The 19495-nt window shown below is 38.9% G+C and overlaps 1 protein-coding gene across 1 annotated transcript in view; it reads left to right on the top strand.

Moving 5' to 3' along the window:
- smad3a (SMAD family member 3a) overlaps positions 1 to 16000 on the top strand; it is a 31865-nt gene extending 15865 nt beyond the window's left edge. Inside the window, exons 2-8 of the mRNA XM_059347069.1 lie at positions 5744 to 5937; positions 6317 to 6451; positions 7883 to 8008; positions 8946 to 9158; positions 9441 to 9578; positions 11063 to 11207; positions 12895 to 16000. Coding sequence (XP_059203052.1) covers positions 5744 to 5937; positions 6317 to 6451; positions 7883 to 8008; positions 8946 to 9158; positions 9441 to 9578; positions 11063 to 11207; positions 12895 to 13018 — 1075 coding nt within the window. The 3' untranslated portion in view covers positions 13019 to 16000. The remainder of the gene's footprint in view (positions 1 to 5743; positions 5938 to 6316; positions 6452 to 7882; positions 8009 to 8945; positions 9159 to 9440; positions 9579 to 11062; positions 11208 to 12894) is intronic.
- The last annotated feature ends 3495 nt before the right edge of the window (positions 16001 to 19495 follow it).

Raw genomic sequence — 19495 nt, 5'->3', positions numbered from 1 at the left:
GAACTGTGAAAATTGTAGTCTTAAAAATAGAATTGAAATCAGATTCAAATTGATTTATATTTTTAAATATATGTTTTGTAAGATGTAAAATACCGAAACAATGTGTTTTATTAGGTTTTTTATTGTTGACCTATAGAAAAAATGCATTTGTTTCATTACTCAGTTTTTCCTCACCTTTCATATAAACTAGGTATCTTTAGTTTTTAGGCTGTTTGTTGAACAAAACAAGACATTTGAAGATGTTGTATAGGACTCTTGGAAACTGTGATGGGTGCTCTTAACAGCTTCTGATATAACTGAGTAAATAATCTGTGGATTGATTGAAAATGAAAATATTGTTAGTTACTTGCAGCCCCTATACACTTCCACACAGTTCACTACTGCATGTGCTGTGAATACACAGTTATGTGGCAACATGTGCTGAAGTCGGCCTTCTCTAGCCTATAATTATACATTCTTAATTTTGAGTTTTTTAAATACTGTTTGTTATTTTATCGCTATTGCAAACAGATAAGTAATGAGGATCTCTGTTGGCCAGTTTCTGGTGCTGTAGGGAGGAGCTGAAGGTTAAAAACTGCTGACCTGGATTCCTGGAAGCCTCCAGATCCCACCCATGTCCAACCAGCAAAAAATTTGGGGTCATAGTTCTCCCCCCTTCTGCCTCCCCCTGATACATACTTCAAACACTTTGAGCTCCAAATCATTTTCAAGTGTTTAGCAAGATCAGAGGTTTGACAGTGGCACTGACTCTTCCCCTAAGTAACAGGCTGAGGCTTGATGGAGGTGCAGGAGCGGTTTTTATTATTTGTTTCCCATCAAAGTCTTAAATTTGCCGTCATTGATTTCTCCAACAAAGTGAGTCATTTAGATTCAGGAGAGTATAGTGTGTGTTTGGACCTGTCTATGTGCTTCATGAACACAGTGCTCACACTGTTGCTGCCGTTTTCCCTCTCTTTTCTTTCTTTAGATTATTAAACAATTTAATTTAATTAAACTACCACATAAGAGAGTGAACTGCCTCAGTATTGCCCTGTGTTTCACTAAGCAGTGTAAAGTTCAAATCAAAAATCACTCTCTACATGTTTCTCCATTGTTTTCCATATATGCCCTCAGTTTTCGGGTACTTTTTTCATTTTTTTCTTGGATCATTTTGGCTGGTTTATGAATTGTTGCTTTGGTGCACCTGTAAATCCCACCGAGACCATAAACTGCATGGATATAAATTAACTTGATTTCATTTGACTCTCCATTAGCTTGAGGTATTTAATGGTCAAGTGGAGCTTCCCAGCACTACTGTCTGCCTGAGCATTCATGATTTTAGCTCTTACTGCTACTGTATATTAAGTCATTATTTTTTTTCTAGTTGAGTGTAGAGCCTCATGTGCAGTCCAGCTATTGAGCTTATTATTGTGACTCATACCGTACCTTTACTGTAACCCGTTTCTTTAAAAACACTGACTGGAAGGGGCTTTAAGAAGGGAAGGACACTAAGTAGGACACCATATAACCAGTAATGCCACTGTAGTTGGTGCACGTCTGTCTCAGCCCACACAGTCTAGCCCCACCAAACACCCACACAGCAGCAGGGACCTAACACACACATACCACTGACATCACATCAGCCCCGTCTGACCATTTAACACATGTACAGTTTTTCTTCTTCTGCTCCAAAAGAAAAAGGTAACACCTCAAAGTGTAATCACAACAACCCTGCATCAAATACGACAAGGTTGTTTCCAAGTTATGGTTATTTTTTATTGCACAGTTTGGGTTAATCTCTTGTTTCCTTCAGTCTGTTTTGTGAGTTTCTGCATGTGATCACTGTTCCTCTTCGTGAATGCATTTTTCATGTGTTTCCCTCGTGTCATCATGACTATTGGACATTTTCCCCATGATTCACTTTTGTAGATGATTTTGTTCCTGTAACTGTTATTTAGATTGCTTCAAAGCTACTAAGCTGTCTTCATTTTATCTAATGCTTAAAAGTTAAACACCAGTTAACTTTTATGGAGGTCTTACAACATCTTTAAGTGACTTTTGAGGCAACTTGTAGAGGTCTTAAAAGGCCTGAATAGCTGTTGCATCAGTAACAAAGTTGAAAAAATTAAGCAATGTGGTAAAAGGAAATAGCCTCAATACATCATGATAATATATGCCGAACACAGGAAAACTGCAATAGAAAAGAGGAACAACGGTCACAAGTGGACCCTCACAAAGATTAACTGAAAGACATTCAACAAAATGTTACAAGCAACAATACAGCTTTAAAAATGTTGACAAAATGAACATCATGAGCTTTTACAAAGATAACATTTACTGCAGCGTGTTGTACTTGATTACATAATACCCCAAGGTGTTCCTGTTTATTTGTCTACCCTGTGTAAATATCCAGATTGTACTTGTGGGAGCAGCTAAATCTTTCGGCATTGTTGAATGTTATGTCTCAACACTAAGATCAAAAGCGAAGCAGTGGGCCGAGCTCTGTTGTTTGTCCTTGATTCAAAAGCCTGAAGTCTGGGAGGTCTTTGATCAGACACTGTGTTATCATGAGACATCCCAAGACGAATTACATTCTGTTCTTAACTTTGGTATAATAGATTTATTATTATTGTTATTAGTCCTATTATGTTGCTCACTTCCCTTTTTGATGTGTCAACTGTGATAACCTGGATGATTAAAAATTACTTTATACTTGCAACCAGCTTCAAAAGAGTATAAAAACACCCGTCTGAACAAAAGAGATTGTACAATCACCAAGGCCCAATGTCTATTTTTATTGTGGCATTTATGAAGAAAACCTGCTGTTTTATGTGTTATTGATCAGTCATAATAGCATTTCATTTTGAGGAGAGTTCTGCTGTCAACGTTCACTTCTCTAATTGTGGCTGCTGAAGCCACGAAGGTGGAAAATTCCAAGAAATAGACCCTTTTTTTTGTAATTTTGACTGCAATATGCAAATATCCAAATCACAGGGGACACAATATTTGTAAATGTCTCAAAATACCATTCCTAAGTGGTGCAGCAGAGATGTCCTGGGTTACAAATCATATTCTACAGATTTAAGAAAATGTCTTTTAGTGCGGATGCTTGCAAAAAAAGAAAAATCACACCATGATCATAAATATGTTTTCAGTTCCGTTTCTGTGTTTGTCAGCAGGATTACAGAAAAAAACTACTTCAATCACAACAAAACTTAGTGGAAGGGTGTAACGTGGACCAATGAAGAAGCCTTTAAACTTTGGAGTGGAACCGAATGACAGGGCGGATACAGAGATTCAGTTTCACTTTTGTTAACATTGTGAGGTAGGGCCTTTGTGCTGCATTAATGGGAGGTCAGAATTATGAGAAATATAAGTTCTGGATCGTATTTCCTGGCTCACCTGCTCCATTTCCTTTGTTTTTCGTTGTCATGCAATAACGGCCATAAATATGTTGTTTAAACACTCTGAAATATTAAATGCAGCGTCTTCTTTGAAGAGTCTGTGTGTATATCTTTGTGTGTTCTTTACGACTTAAAGCTCATGAACAAACCAAAGTCGGAAGGATGACTTTCCAACTTTGGGAAATGGGACAATCTGAGGAGCATGTGAATGCTCTATTGGCCATGTCGGAGGAATGAACTCTTCTAGTTTTTCTAGTTATTAAATTGTGATTTAAAATGCTAAAAATTATTATTCAATTCAATATTGTAAATAATATCACAATTGCAATATCAGATATTCACAGTAAGATATTTTTTTAATAAAGGGACTCCTCCTTTAACATCTCACTGTGTTATCTAACTTTCATCATCCGGAAAATCCTATTATACAAAGTTTGTATGGTGCAGGACAGGTACACTGACTTATTCTTTGTATGAAGTTCCTATTAAGGCATTTTGGAAGTATATTTTTGGTGTCAGTCAGCTGGGCGTTAACACACCAGCTCTCGCTTATAGTCTTGAGGGATGTGTTTCCTCTCTTGATGGTTTCCCTCTTCAACTGTATGCTCCTGTATGCTTGGGTGCACATAAAGTACTCAGTACCATTTAGAAATTCAAGACGCCCTTCCCCCAACACACACACTGCCCATTTTGAAGTACAGAGGCAGTGAATGAAAGCCTTTGCCATGAAAAATTAAAACACCATTCTTTGCTTGCTGGACATACAATGGCTGACCCAGATGGGGCACTGCTGAGCTGTCAGTAGTTGAACAGCATACAGCCTTGTTTTTATTTGGGGACTGACATTTGTCCTTCTAAAGGGCTTTAGTTTACACCTTTGACCCTCCCTCTGTATTTGTGTTAGAGAGTGAGTGGGTGAGACAGAGAGATAGCAGGGACATATGTGGTCGTTGCCTCTTGCATAAGATGATGAGTGTGTATTTGGGTCATTGTGCTCAGAGATTACAGGCTACATCTCCATTATGACAATCTGCAGCTTCAAACTACCGCTCATTACTATCTGGCAGCCTAAAGCATCAGCTTGCCAACAGCATTGTGTACCAAATGAGTACAGATGTTACACAACACAATGAAATTCCTGTTATACGTAAGGAAATCTCATTGCCGGTTGATTTTTAATAGACATCACCTCATAACCAGCACAGAAACAGCTGGGACCATCATCAGTAGGAGGTTGTCTCAGAGCCCAGACAATAACAAAAGTAAACACAACACCTGATGATTGTTATATTTTACAGGACAGAATTGTCTGTGACTGCGTAAGAAAAGGTTGTATTCTTGCACTTCCATTATTATTGTTTCAATTTGGCTTTGGACCTTTGTTAATAATCACTTTCCACTTTGAAGCAGCGCATGCTTTTACTAAAGCTACAGGCTGTAACAGCCAAACAAAAAGAGGTGACAAATCTCAAACCCCTGAGACAATTTCCACATCTTTTACCATTCAAAACATCCTTAAAATAAGGCAAACAATATGTCAAAGTCCTTAGAATAAAAATTAAGATAGAGATTAATAGATTGTTTTTTTTATAGGACATACAATAACTACTCCAAGTGTGGTATCCAAACTGGTAAATATATAACCTTGATGGAATAAAAGCACCTATTATATACAGACAGCGACAAAGGAAATAAAAACTATCAAGGGAAGCACATAGTCTAATATTCAACATAATATCAAGTCCAGGGGTTGGACAAAATATCCATATGGGAAAATATCCTATTACTTCCACTTGTGATGATTAATCGATACACTGGCAACAAATATGATATGATATTTTTGATTTAAGATGCAGGTGCTGTAAACAAGGTTGCCTGACAATCTGACTTACTAGAGTCGCTATTTCCGACTCTTCGTTGTGACACTCATTCAGTGAGTTGATGGCACATGATGACGGTATGTTTGTGCGTGTGTGGATAGTGTTTCATCACAGTTGTCAAATATTGTAAAACTGACGCCACAATGCAATGGATACATATGTAATTCCATCTTTCTGCCTTTTTGGGGGTATTTTCTCTTCTTCAGCTACAAAGATATTGTGATGTATCTCAGATTATTGCCTTACATGTATCAAGTATTGCAGATTACCATCCAGAATATCAGATACCATCTTCGTTGTGGGCAATGTATCCTAATAGTATCAAATTGTGAGTTAATCGGTCATTTTCCACGGCATTGTGGGAAATTCAAATTCTAGTAAATGTTACACAAGGTGTTACAATTATGAGGCCAAGAAATGATCGATCCTCAGGAAAAAAACAACCACAAACCTCTCTGCTTCTTCCTCTCCTGCCTGCAGGTCTCTGGATGGCCGCCTGCAAGTCTCCCACAGAAAAGGTCTGCCCCACGTCATCTACTGCCGTCTGTGGCGCTGGCCCGACCTGCAGTCCCACCATGAGCTGCGGGCGGTGGAGCTGTGCGAGTACGCCTTCCACACGAAGAAGGATGAAGTTTGTGTCAACCCATATCACTACCAGAGAGTAGAGACGCCAGGTATGAAAGCTTGGAGCGAGAATTTACAAGATGAAGTTTGACAGATTGTCCAAATTTATTTCACTCTGTTGTCAGCGACATTCTCTGTGGAAAGATCTGCCCTTTCATAACCTTGTTTTTATCTGTGGGGCTTATCGAATATTTTTCTTGTGATTTATTGCACATAACTTTGTCCTATTTTATTGTTTTATTGCATATTTTTTATTGTGTTAGATTACTTATTTATTTATATTACCCAGACATGAAACAAATCTCTATTGCCATGTTCTAAGGAACTGCTTGTTGTGTGTGTGTGTGTGTGTGTGTGTGTGTGTGTGTGTGTGTGTGTGTGTGTGTGTGTGTGTGTGTGTGTGTGTGTGTCTTTATGTTTGCTGTACAGTACTCCCACCAGTGCTGGTGCCCAGACACACAGAAATCCCCAGTGAGTTCCCGCCTCTGGATGACTACAGCCATTCAATCCCAGAAAACACCAACTTCCCTGCTGGCATTGAGCCCCAGAGCAACTACATACCAGGTACCAGCATCAGGCTCACTAACATGATTCACAGTCCTCTAACATCGACACTTGATGAGAATCTTTTACACCAAGTCAGATTATCCACAGTGGCACAGTGTCAAGCTGTTAACATTATACACAAGTTGGGCAGGGCATCACATCTTTTATGTCAGTTTATAACTTCAAGTTCATTGCTATGAGGAGATTAGATATTTTGGACCAGCAGTTTTTCAAGCGGTGGGATCTTTGAGTTACCAACATCAGGCATACAAACAAATTAAGTCAGTTTTTCACTGCCCACTTCTAATGGCCCACTGACTTTTTTCTGTATTGGGCTCAGTTTTAAAGTTGCTGGTAGGATATGAAACTAGAAGATCCAAGGAATCCATTGGTACCAACCGCATGATATTTTGCTTTGAAAGGGATGAAAAAATGCTCCACAGTAAAGCGAAATTAACCCTTTATCGGGCGAAGAACTATATTTGATAACTTCAGTGGATATAAATGGGGTTCCCATGTCTCTCTGTGAGGTCGTAGAACCACATGGATTTCTTCCAGCTAATCAGCAAAGATCAGGCCACGTTACAGACAGTGACACCATGACATCTGACCAATCAGTATGATAATAATATAATAATATTAACTTTAGTGACCTTGACCTCCAATGTAAAAATGTAAATCTGCGCATTTTTTTCTCATAGATTTGTCACTTAAATCTCGTAAACTTTTTTCTAAAAATATTACCCCCCTCCTCTGGGTCCATATGTTGTTGTTTTTTACACATTCTGGCTGTATGTAATATCCTCAAATATTCTCTCAGGTTGAAATTTGGAATTTACATTAAGGGTTAAAGCAAGGAAAAAAACATTTTCAGAGGGGTCCAAATATCTGAATGAAAATGGGTTAATGGATTTTTACCTCCAAGTCTCGCTTTTACAGACATGCATGCTAATCCCATGCAGTGTAGGGCAAAAACAATGCAGTTTTCCATCTCAGAGAAGAGATTTTTTAATAATTTCATGTAATGTGAAATGTGAAAATGTGAAATTTTTGAATTTGTTTATTTTTTATCAGTTTCTACAGTCCTGGAAAAAAAATATTAGACCATTGTTTTCTTCAATTCTTTGTTTATTTTAATGCAGCTGATATCTAGATCTATATTTTCCATGGTTTTCTTGAAAATAACCAAAATCATTATCAAGAAAACCATGGAAAATGGCTAGATATCAGCTCTTAAATTAAACTCTTATGAGCTATTTTTGTCGTTATCATTATAATTGTCCAAAAAATGTACCTTTAGTTGTACCAGGCATTAAATGAACAAGAAAGCAAGGAGAAAACAGGGGTGGTCTTATATATTTTTTTCTATGACTGTATATGCATACAACAGAGATTTTGACCAGATCTGATTTAGGGAACAAACCACAAATTTGTTTTTGTATATCTCAGAAACGCCACCACCAGGCTACCTCAGTGAGGATGGAGAGACCAGTGATCACCAGATGACCCACAGCATGGACACAAGCTCCCCAAACCTGTCACCCAACCCTGTTTCACCCACACACAGCAACTTAGGTAAGCTGTGTGTGTCTGTGTGTGTCTGTGTGTGTCTGTGTGTGTGTGTGTGTGTGTGTGTGTGTTTGTGTACTTTTCTGTCTGTCTGCCTTCATTCACAGACAAATGTTTCAGTGGTGTGTCTCCCCAGTGGGAATTCTCTGTTTGATTTAACTCTTTTTTTTTGTAAAAGGAAACCAGGTGATGAAAGAAGCCTTTGTCTTTGTCGTCCCTGTTAAAAAGGCCAAGACACCATTCAGCCCACAACAACTTCAATAACAATATCCTACATTTTTTTCTGTCAGGATGGAAAAACGCCAGGGGGGCCTTGGCTGGACAGCTTCTGGTTAAATAACAAAATAACACCAGTTTCATTTGGCTATGCCGTCCAGCTCTGTTCTGGATTTCAAAGCCAAGGACAAAAGTTTGTTATACAGTGGCAATGTTGAGGGGAAAAAGAGCAAATTACCAGAACCAGTTGAAGTTACTGAAAATTATAATGGATAACCCTGTAATTTGACCATTTTGGCTCCAGCGTCCCACCAGTGAGGGTTGAGTTTCCACACTTTGTCTGGTAAAAGCTTCTGGGAAACAGCACATGGGTTTGACATTTTATGACGCAAGCTCAGCCTGATGTTTTCTTTGGGGTATTTTTTTCCCCTCTACATTAACCTCAGCCCCTTTTCTCCCCACTTCTTTGCTTCAGTTGCTCTTCAGTTCCATATTTTCTCTCATCAATGCTGTTTTTTTGGCCATTATTTCTCATGATTTGCTCCCACTTCTTATCCTGTTAACCTTGACTCGTATTACTCGTCTTTTTTTTCCCTCCCGTGTCATTTTAGGCATTGAATTTCTTATTGATTTCAGTCTATTCAAAGCCACCGTACTACCTACAATTCTCTCGTCTCTGTGCCTGTTTAATGAAAACAAACCATATCTTTCTCCGTCTCTCTGTCAGACCTTCAGCCAGTGACATACTGCGAGCCGGCCTTCTGGTGCTCTATTTCTTACTACGAGTTGAACCAGCGAGTAGGAGAGACCTTCCATGCCTCACAACCCTCGCTGACAGTGGATGGCTTCACGGACCCCTCCAACTCAGAGCGTTTCTGCCTGGGCCTCTTGTCCAACGTAAACCGCAACGCAGCTGTGGAGTTAACGCGCAGACATATTGGTATGGCACAATTTGGTGCACACATGATAATTCATTTAGAATCACACAATGCTCCTTTTAAAATCCAATTCAAAATAAGATAATACTCAACTTTACTTTGCTTTGTAATTACTGCTCACTAGTGATGTGCAGGTCATGATTTGACCTGCACCCTCTCAGCCTGCAAAAATATGTGTTGATCAACCACTCGAACCTGTCTAAGGACTAAGCAGACATCACTCCTGCTAATATGTTCAATGTGTCATATTATCTGATGTTTATTCTGTCTCTGTTTTCTTGAAGGCCGTGGCGTGCGGCTGTATTACATTGGAGGAGAAGTGTTTGCTGAGTGTCTCAGCGACAGCGCCATCTTTGTCCAGAGCCCAAACTGTAACCAACGCTACGGCTGGCACCCCGCCACAGTCTGCAAGATCCCTCCAGGTGTGTGCCAAGATGACAGAGACACATGTTAATTATAAAAAATGTCCAGTATGTAGTTGTGTTGTCCCTAACTTTCACAGCAGAGTGGAGTTTTTTTGGGAAACTTCTGGATTCAAACTTCAAAGTTTGTCAGCACAGCGCTGCCTAGAATTTCTGTTGTGTGCACTTTTATTGTCTGTGGCAAAACTAACGACACTGGAGGAGCTCTTTAAGTTGCCAAGTTGGGATTCATTTAAGTTAATTATTTTAAATGGATGATTCAGATTTACTCTGGCTGTATCATCTGTGAACAGCAAAGGAAACATCCATCCCATCACTTTCCTTTGCCACTAGTCCAGGAATGTCCTTGTTGGTTAAAGTGTAGTCTGCTAATGTATAAAAGGTTTTCCTCTACACAGTTTTCTGTTTATTTTTACCACATGAACATAGTCTTAATAGAGGTTTGTTGGAAGTGGCGTGATGCACCTCTTCACCTAAATGTGAGGGCAGTTTCACATACTGGTGAAACACAGACACTGGTTTCATGTCATAATAAGCGCCTGAGTCACTTAAAGGTCAGAACGGCGGTCTTATTAGGTTGGATGTTGCATCACTTTGAACACAGCATTTGAATACAGCAAGTCAGAATTAAGTGCCTTCAGATTGACGTGAAGGCTTACATACACAGAAAATTTTAATGCATATCTTGTTTGTCTGATCAAGATCCCTGAATTTAATTTCTCATATTAGTATCAAACTGTGTGAATCAGCTCATTTTACAATTCTAGTGAGATTCTTTCATGCCGATCAGGCTAAATAAACTGTTAGGGTAAAAAAAAGTATCTGTATCTTATATAGAGTTACCTGAATCTTTATTATCTGAATACATTTCAAAAGGCACCACCTCATAGATTAAATCTCATCTTAATGATCAATAGCAGTTATCTACAGTACCATGTTTGTTTGTTTGTATAACAGGTGAATCATTCACAAAGATTAAATGACCCTCGGTTGAAGCCATGAGTGGTGGTCAGGAACGATGCGGTTGTGTTAGGATTGTAATAAAAGTCTGTTAAATAAACAAGATATTAAGTGTTGTATTCTGTACCTAAAATGAAGTGGTCACCATACAGTTGGAATCCATTGCTTGTGAGGTCCCGCCGCACAGTTTTCTTTTGTTCATTTCCAGCTCGTTTAATTGCAATAATCTGCATTTCCATTCTTCAGGATCTTTAGGAATCTGATAAAATGCCTTCAGTTTCACTTGTCCCTTATTCTAGCATCCTGGCACACAACAACTATCTACCATGCTCACTCTTTACTGTATAAATACAGAAGGCAAATAAATGATCTGCTGGCACCACAAGCACTTTCCTGCCAATATGGCGTGTTTTGATTGATCAACTACTAGAGCTCTATTGAATATGTAGTGCAATTTCAGACCCAGCACTTGTGACCAGTTGTTGTGGGCTGACTTGTGGTTGTGTGATTTTTGTTCCCTCCAGGATGTAACCTGAAGATCTTCAACAACCAGGAGTTTGCTGCCTTGCTGGCCCAGTCGGTCAACCAGGGTTTTGAGGCAGTCTACCAACTCACCAGGATGTGCACCATCCGCATGAGCTTTGTGAAAGGCTGGGGAGCCGAGTACAGGTACGCTGCCGTCACAGATTAGCTTTGGGTTTATGACAACCATTCACTCATTTCCTAAACGATAAACCCCTAAACCGCTACAGAGCTGAACTGCTTAACAGATGATAAAACCCACAACCAACTTGTCAGCAACATTAGAAGCGTTGTTGTGCAAAGATCAAGTCCTTAGCAGGCCCTTATGTAAACACAGACAATAGAAACAAACAGACTGTGAATCACATCCCACAATCCAGCCGCCCCCGCTCTCAGGCATCTGCTCGCACGCTGGTGAATCCGGTGTGTGACGTCGCCGAGCCCTCATCAATAGAAACAGGCCCCAGTTGGCACACCAGACTATTTTTAAACAAACACACATGTGCTGTGTCAAAAAGAGATGTCAGACTTTCCCTCTTCCGTCCCTTCCCTGTTTTCCACCGTCTCACTCACTGATAGTAAGGAAGGAGGAGACGGAATAAAATGAGAGCCGCTGATTGGTTGCAAGTTGGTGCTGTCGACGCAGGAGGTTTCCTCAAGGGGAAAACCTTTGTGCTCACCAGCTCTGTCCAGACCAAACGCTGACATGTGGAGACAGTTAAAAACAGGATTCAGGTTACTGGACCAGCCAGGCCTCCGCCCACACCTCGCTCTCTCTGTCTGTTCCCATGCTGGCTTCTGGATGTTTTTTAACTCTTTTGTCTCTTTTACCTGTTATTTTTTAATTCGGTCATCATTGTCGCAACTAATTTATTCAGACTGAAGCTTTATTGCCAGCACTAATGATACGAACCTTATAAACCAGAAGAAATCACGCAGCTGACAAGCGTGTCTGTTCATCTTGATTGCCAATGCATAAATTAGATGTATAACAACGTACACGATACATTTTCCCGGCTGTTTTTTTGGCATTGACTGGTGTTGGTTGTTTTATTTGCTTACCTTATTCAAACTGGCTGAAAACATGGGGTTTGGTTCATCACCAAATTAAATGTTCAGTTTTGAAGGGAGAAAAAGGCGCATCAGAAACAAGTCAAGTTGCAGGTTTATCACAGGTTGAGACACACTAAAATCAGAATACTTTTTGAAATGTAATCCCTCTTTTTTACAGCATATACAAACTGTTTTGTACTACAGTGTCTGCAGTGTTTTCTGCAGTTGATGTTGGTCTTTCACCAGGCATTTTAGGCATAAGAGCTGTCACTTAACTCCACTTACACTCACACATTATACCACTTTGAACACTTTACCTCTTCTCCTCCATGGGAACATCAGTAAGCGTTTTATATGAAGCCTGTAGAGAATCAGGAAGGCACCAATTGAAATGGAGATAAAGAGGTTGAATGGCTGCCTCTTCTGAAATATCTATTTTTTATGAATCAAGAACAAAGAATGTAAGTAGAGAACTCTTTTCACTCTGTGCATAATAAGCTTTTTCATAGGTTTATAAAACAAAGGTAACAAATGTTTATGAAACATTTCCTTTTTTCAGTTTCAGTAGGATCCCAAGTAAAGAAATGACACTAATTGAAAGGAGAAGTTTTTTTTCACTTCACTTGACACTTATGTGACATTAAAATGCAGCTTCCTGCCTTACATGAATGTTTGACTTTGCTGAAGCTTGACTTTGTAAGTTTACTCACATCAATTCTGCTCTAAACAGCTTTCTCTGCCTGTTCAACATCTGTTTATGCTCTCCTTGTGTCTCTCCCAGGCGACAGACGGTGACCAGCACCCCCTGCTGGATCGAGCTGCACCTGAACGGCCCCCTGCAGTGGCTCGACAAGGTGCTCACACAAATGGGCTCCCCCAGTATCCGCTGCTCCAGCGTCTCTTAGGGAAACCCTTCATCCACCCACTTCCTGTCAGTGACTAAAAACACACAGACTGCATGCAGGCAAGAACGGATACACAAGCGCGCCCCATTCAGCCAATCCTCAATCTGTAACTTCCTCCCCACCAGCTGTCAGTAGCACTTTTTATACACATGTGACAAAAGGGGACAAGTGCATTAAAGCAATACCATGTTAGTATGATGGCCACATTTTGTCCAGAATTATTATGATGGCATTTTATTAAAGTGCCAGAAAGGCAGTCGCGATGGGAGGAGTTTTTTGTTTTGTTTTTTCAATTAAGAGATTCTTTCCTCTTTTGTTTAAATTTCATTTTCCATGATTTTTACAGTTTTCTTTTGTACAGATGTTAAAGTGAACAGTGGATTGAAAAAAATATAAGGTAATTTTTTAAAGCATTAATAACAATTTTGTAAAGCATGTATAAGATCGTGTTAAACGCATTTCACTTGACTTTGTTTCTGTGGTCAGGCATTTGATAGGTTATGAAGACATTTACAAATGTGACATAGTGAGAGGGATTGAAAAATAGTTATATAACAGAAATGTTCAGCCACCATCTGGAAACACTGTGTGAAGGAGTATACTGTTAGCCTAGCACAAACATTTGTATTGGTTTTCATACTGTCATATGCAGCCTATGTGTTTAACTGCATGTTTCAGACAGGAACAAATGAAAACACAATGAATCAATAAGGAGTTACAACTCTTTAAACCCACATATGAGTACTTAAAGACAGTGGCATTCATCAGATGTCATCAGGAGGATGATGCACTTTTGTAAAATAATAATTAGTAAAATAATGTTGCCGATTAAAGACAGTTGTAGTTCACAGCTGCAATAGTTCTTGTCAGAGGGTTATATGAAATATATCCTGCGTTAATTTCAGGAAGCTTGGCCATTTGCAAAATACTTTTGCAGCATTGTATCGTGTCGTAGGTAGTAATTAAAAGGCATTTACACAGAACTTGAAAACATCTCACATACTGTACTGTTCTGCAAGCCTTTAGTTAAATTATAATTTCACCACACAAAATGTTGTTGGAATTAAAGCCTGACTGATATTAGACCTTTTCTGTTGGGATTGTGTACTGATTTGCACCAGTATGACTGCAAAGGCACTTAGAAGGCTGCTTTCCATAACTAATAACTGTATGAAAGAATATTTAATATTATACATTGTTCTACATTATTCATAATATATTGGCAAGCAAACTCTAGAAATTAAATAAATAAGGGTAAATAAACATTAGTACTGCATGTTCAGTATCAGTGAATTGCTGACCATTAAAATAAATAAAAAAATAAAATAAATAGGTAATAGCCTTTCTAAATCACCCCAAGCATCATTTTCTGCATTATATGTTGTAAAAAAAAAAAGTGTTCATATCAGTGCACAATCACGCCGATACTGACATGCCTTTGATAGGCAAATATCGGCCGGAAATAATTGTTGACTGATTAATCGGTCGGGCTCTAGTTGTAATATTGTGTGTGATAGAATTACTCTGCAGAAGGCTGTGTAAAGAGAGCAGGAAGATGCCTTTGCTTTTTTAATTTTCTCTCTCAGCAGTCCATAACATTGGTCTTACTTTTAGCCTTCAGTGATATTGACTTTTTGCACACTCAGGACTGTAAAAAACAGAACAAACAGCTGTATTATGTACAGAAGAAAACAGTGAAAAGGACAGATGCATGACTCTCGAGACTTTCTATTTTGCTACCAATTATTTTTGTAGGACAGTAAGGTGATAACGTGTTGACGACTTTGTCCGCCCCAAGTGTTTTTGCATGATATGACAGAAAATACTGCTCGCAGGTTGTATTTCTTTTTACCTGTGAAGACGAGGCAGTTTCAGTACAAAGCACAGCTTTCTACAAAGGGAAATGTTGAGACAGATAGGGGCTTGTAAATAACAGGAGCTCCAAAATCTGATGTCCCTATTTTTTTTAAATGTCTATGTACATGTGAGACATACATGTGTCATAATGTGACCGTTAACCTTTATAATGTTGATGGTTTTGGAAACAGGAAAGAAAAAGAAAATGTTGAAAAAAGCAAAGAATTTGCTTTGGTCCCTGTTTCCTTTCAGCCACCCGCTGTGGTGGAAGTGGATCGATTTCCTTCTGGTTCTATAACACTAGACAAAGACACAGTGGGTGAACACAGACAATATTTTGAACCCTTTTTACAGTACTTATTTACATTAAGCCAGCTTTTGATGTCAATGCCAGCCCGGTGGTGCTAATCTGTAACATTTTAGGGACTCAAGAGAAAAGCAAAGCCATAAGATTTTACACTCACACTTTATATGAACCCGATGTCTATAATGCGTTATAAACATACTTGTAATCTGTATAATTACATAATTTATCTGCTATGATTGTTATTATAAGACATTATGAATATTTTATAAGTGCTTATCTATATATAACTATAATAATACAGTGCTATAAGCAGATTTTATTGCATTATAATGCATTCCAAACATGGGCTTCATAGAAAGTGTCACTAATTTTACTGTTAAAGTTTGTTCTCTATTAAATGATGATTTTTAAACCTTCAGACTATAATGTGGGACTGTTTTAGAGAAGGTAGCATCTACCAGTCTGAGACAATACAGCTCTTTGTAGAGCTTCTAGTGTCCTTGAACGCAGCAGTCCTGACCCTAAGGGGCTCTTTTAACCCCGTGGTCAATGTAATTACCCGGTCGGGAATATTTTGCAAGCAAATTTGTCATTTTTATACGCTCTTCAAGTTATAGTGCTTGTGCTTTTTTTTCGCCCCTTGTTTAAATTGTTCAATGTAATAGTTATTAGTTGTGATTTATGTATTTGTGCATTAGATGTCTTGTATAAAATTATACCCATTTATTTTTCTCTGCCTATAAAAAGTTGATGTGATGCTTTATATTTTTGTTTATTATTATTGTTGGTGAATGAATAAAATATATATCTTGTGGTTATACTGGCGCTGAGTAAGAAGGAAACTGAAGCTGGGTATCTTTAATGTCACATGTTGTTACTCTTGTTCTCAGACTCACTTTGGTGAGCATAATTGATCAAATATGGAATAATTCAACATTGGAAATACACATTAATGTGAATTTATAACAAGTTATGTTTGTATGAAATGTGCTTAGTGGTAGTTATCGCAGACGACTCTGGAGTGACTTCAGGTTTGTCTGTTTTCTGCAGTTCGGGGATTTCCTCGTCTGCGGTGGATAATTTGGCGCTGTCCTCAGAAGCAGACAGGAACTTCAATTACAGGCCCAAAGCAGACACTCTCTTGGCTCTTCACTTATTTCAATGGTACAAGCTAATGCAAACCATAACCCTTTCCGCTGTCACAGAGGCACGGCAAGGCTTTGAATGTGAATGCAAGGCATTGTTCTGATGCCCTGAAGGTAAAGAGGGCTGAACAACCTGCTGGGCTCTTCAGAAACCGCGTCACTGCGGTGACAAATAGTTTGGGTGCATGAGAAAATCAATGAGAGGGTGGCAGGACAAAAAACAAATGCTGTCATTCTGCTGGTTAACTCTTTATTATATTTGGATGCATTTAGAAAAGAAAAAAACAGTCAATCCCGTAGAAAGAGTCTTTATCAGGGATTTTCTTTAACATTTTTTAACTCTACACCACTGCCTGATGGCATCAAACACTGAAGCAGCAACATCTGCACAGTCAGCTTTACGTTACATCTCCACCAGTCTCCTGTTTTTAGAGCTCAGTTCTCCTCCTTTCACACAAGCACTTAATAATTGAGCTAACCCACATGCAAGTCCTTGTATATGTATGAATGTGCAAACATCAAATCTTGGGCTGCTCCAATAAAAATAGCTTAGAGGCAGATTTATTTCTCAAAGCTTTAGGACAGGACTGAGGGGCTAAAGGTTTATGGTATATACAGTCAGAAAAATAAGAACAGCCTAAAGGAATAATCCGTCCCCCAAATGACCAGCAGTATTTCCATTACTCACCCTGTGTTTGTTTGAATTATTGAAGCTTACTTGTTTTTCTTGCATGCCTGCATGGTGAAACTAAAAAAGAGCAAATCTTTGGTGAATTAAAATTAATAGCCGCTGCACTGTGCAATAGCATTCCACATTTTTCGCTCACTGTGGAGGCTTGCAAGAAAGATAAAATTTTCTTCAAGAATTCAAGGTAACTCAGGGTGAGTTATTGATAAGATATGATATACTTAATTGTACCTTAGGAACAGTCTTGGGGTCCAAGCTGCTGCATCACAAACCACACGTGCACGGTATCAGCATAAAAAACATATACATATACTCCAAAATTAAAAAATAGTAAAATTCACTTGTTAAGTGAGAGCCAGTAGTTCTTTAAATATAATAAAAGGTGAAGAAATATTAAAATCAATCTTTTTTTTCTATTATATTAATATTTGGTCGTATCACAGCTCATGTCACAGAGGAGGTGCACCCAAAATGAAACAAGTAACTATTAGCCTTTTAAGTTGAATGCTCCTATAGTGATAACACCATCAAATTATTCTTGGTTTACATCTAAACTGTTTGACTTTAAGATATCCTCTCCATTGTTGGTTTCTGTAGTGTCCTGTGCATTACTGTCACTGTGAAAATAGTAGTAGTCAGTAGGCCTGTTTATGAACTGATGCCAATTAACTGTTAAGATTAACACTGCCATCTGCTGGTTGCACAGATTACTGAAGGGGCCAACACAAACTATTAAAATAAAGAACACAAGGACGTTAATGGTGTTATGGTTCCTAATGCAATATTTGCAACTAACTAACTGCAATAATTATTATTAGCTTTACCAGGACAGATACAGTACTGTGAATAGTTCAGTGAGGAGGTATACAATGTATCACATACATGTGTCGTAACAAAAGCAGGATAGCTGAAGATATAAAACAAAAGTCAAACACAAATGGTTTAAAGTATAAATCTTGAAGATTTTCATTTACATACATGTCTGTTTGTCACTATCTATTGCCAAATTAGACAATGCTGAGCCACTAAATGAAGGCGCACAGTTTGTGATCGATTTTAAGGTGAAGCCAATGCAAAAAACTCAACTATTCAGCTAGTGATTTGAGTAAACGGTTACTATGGCCAAACGAAGAAAAGATTGATGGCTATAGACGATGAAAAGTGCAAATCACACCTGCAATCACTGCTTATCACCACAAGTGCCAACAAAGACAATGAAACAGGTCTTTAAGTTTGTAACTTTAAATAACACAAAACTAAGTAAGACATTTCCCTTTAGACAACATTAATAATAATAATATTATGGTGAAAATGATATCACTGCATTGATACTGAACTCATTTATCAATACAGAGATTATTAAACAGAAAAGGTTCAACTATTTCTATATGCATTTGTCACTCATACCAAAAAATTAAGAGAATAATTATTTCCTGTTAGTGTTTGTGCCCACATGATTACAGCTAATAGTGATTAAATGAACATGACTGTGTGCAGAGGAATAAAAAGGGCTCCATGCATCGACAGAGACAGAGGAAACATGGCTCATGTTGTCTGTTGAATTGATATGGTAGGCACAAAGATGAACAGATGAGTGCAGTCAGCTCTGTCTCTGCGTGAAGGTCACTGTGAAGCAGGTGTTGACAACGAGAACATTTGTTGGTAAACAAATCCATCTTTCGAAAGGTCACCATTTGCTTCATGTCATTCTCCCTCACTCTCTTTAACTCTTCTCCTTCTTCTCCTCTTTCTTTTCTCCTTGTCACATCTTCACTCGCTTCCTGCTCTTTCCTGCTCTCTGTTTACTTCTCTGGCACCAGCCTGAGTTATTTTCTTGAGGAATGCCTGTCATTGGTTGGTCGCAGCTCCGTCTGCCAGGCGGAGAAAAGCGCAGACTGCAGCATTATCAGCATTCAGTGGCCACCAACTTGATTGCACGGCCACGGGTGGCTACGTTACAGCTGTCTCTGGACAGCAGCAGGTACCCAGCACTGCATGCCAACCGAGATGGGCACCCACTTCTCCAACTGGCTGCTGTTGGCCCTCTGCCTGCATGTCACCCACTCAAACACACACACACACACACACACACACACCAGCCACTATGCTAGCCAACACTCATCCCCCCCCCCCCCCCCCGTCAGCTGTACCACCCGCGCAGGAGAGGAAACTGTCACACTATCTCAACTGAGCAGACGTTTTGTTTCGACAACATTCATAAGCACCTGGCCAACACTTATGTTCAGTGAAAAAAACATGCATATAAGATGTTCAAATGCAAGCTGGTTGTAAAAGAATGTTTGGTGTAGCAGGAAACAAGTTAAATTTTACCCTCAAAGCAATTTTCTGCTCCTCGATGCAGTTTTTTCCCCAGTTTCCCCCCCGACCGAAACTTAAATGTGTAGTTGAATGCTTCCATTGTTAAATCCTGATGTTAATAATAAAGATCAAAAGCAAGAACAGGTCAGCATTAAACCCCA

Source organism: Centropristis striata, chromosome 2 (assembly GCF_030273125.1).
Source record: "Centropristis striata isolate RG_2023a ecotype Rhode Island chromosome 2, C.striata_1.0, whole genome shotgun sequence".
In the NCBI taxonomy this organism is placed as follows: domain Eukaryota; kingdom Metazoa; phylum Chordata; class Actinopteri; order Perciformes; family Serranidae; genus Centropristis; species Centropristis striata.
The sequence above is the reverse complement of the archived record's forward strand: the minus strand, read 5'-3'. Positions and strand labels throughout refer to the sequence as shown.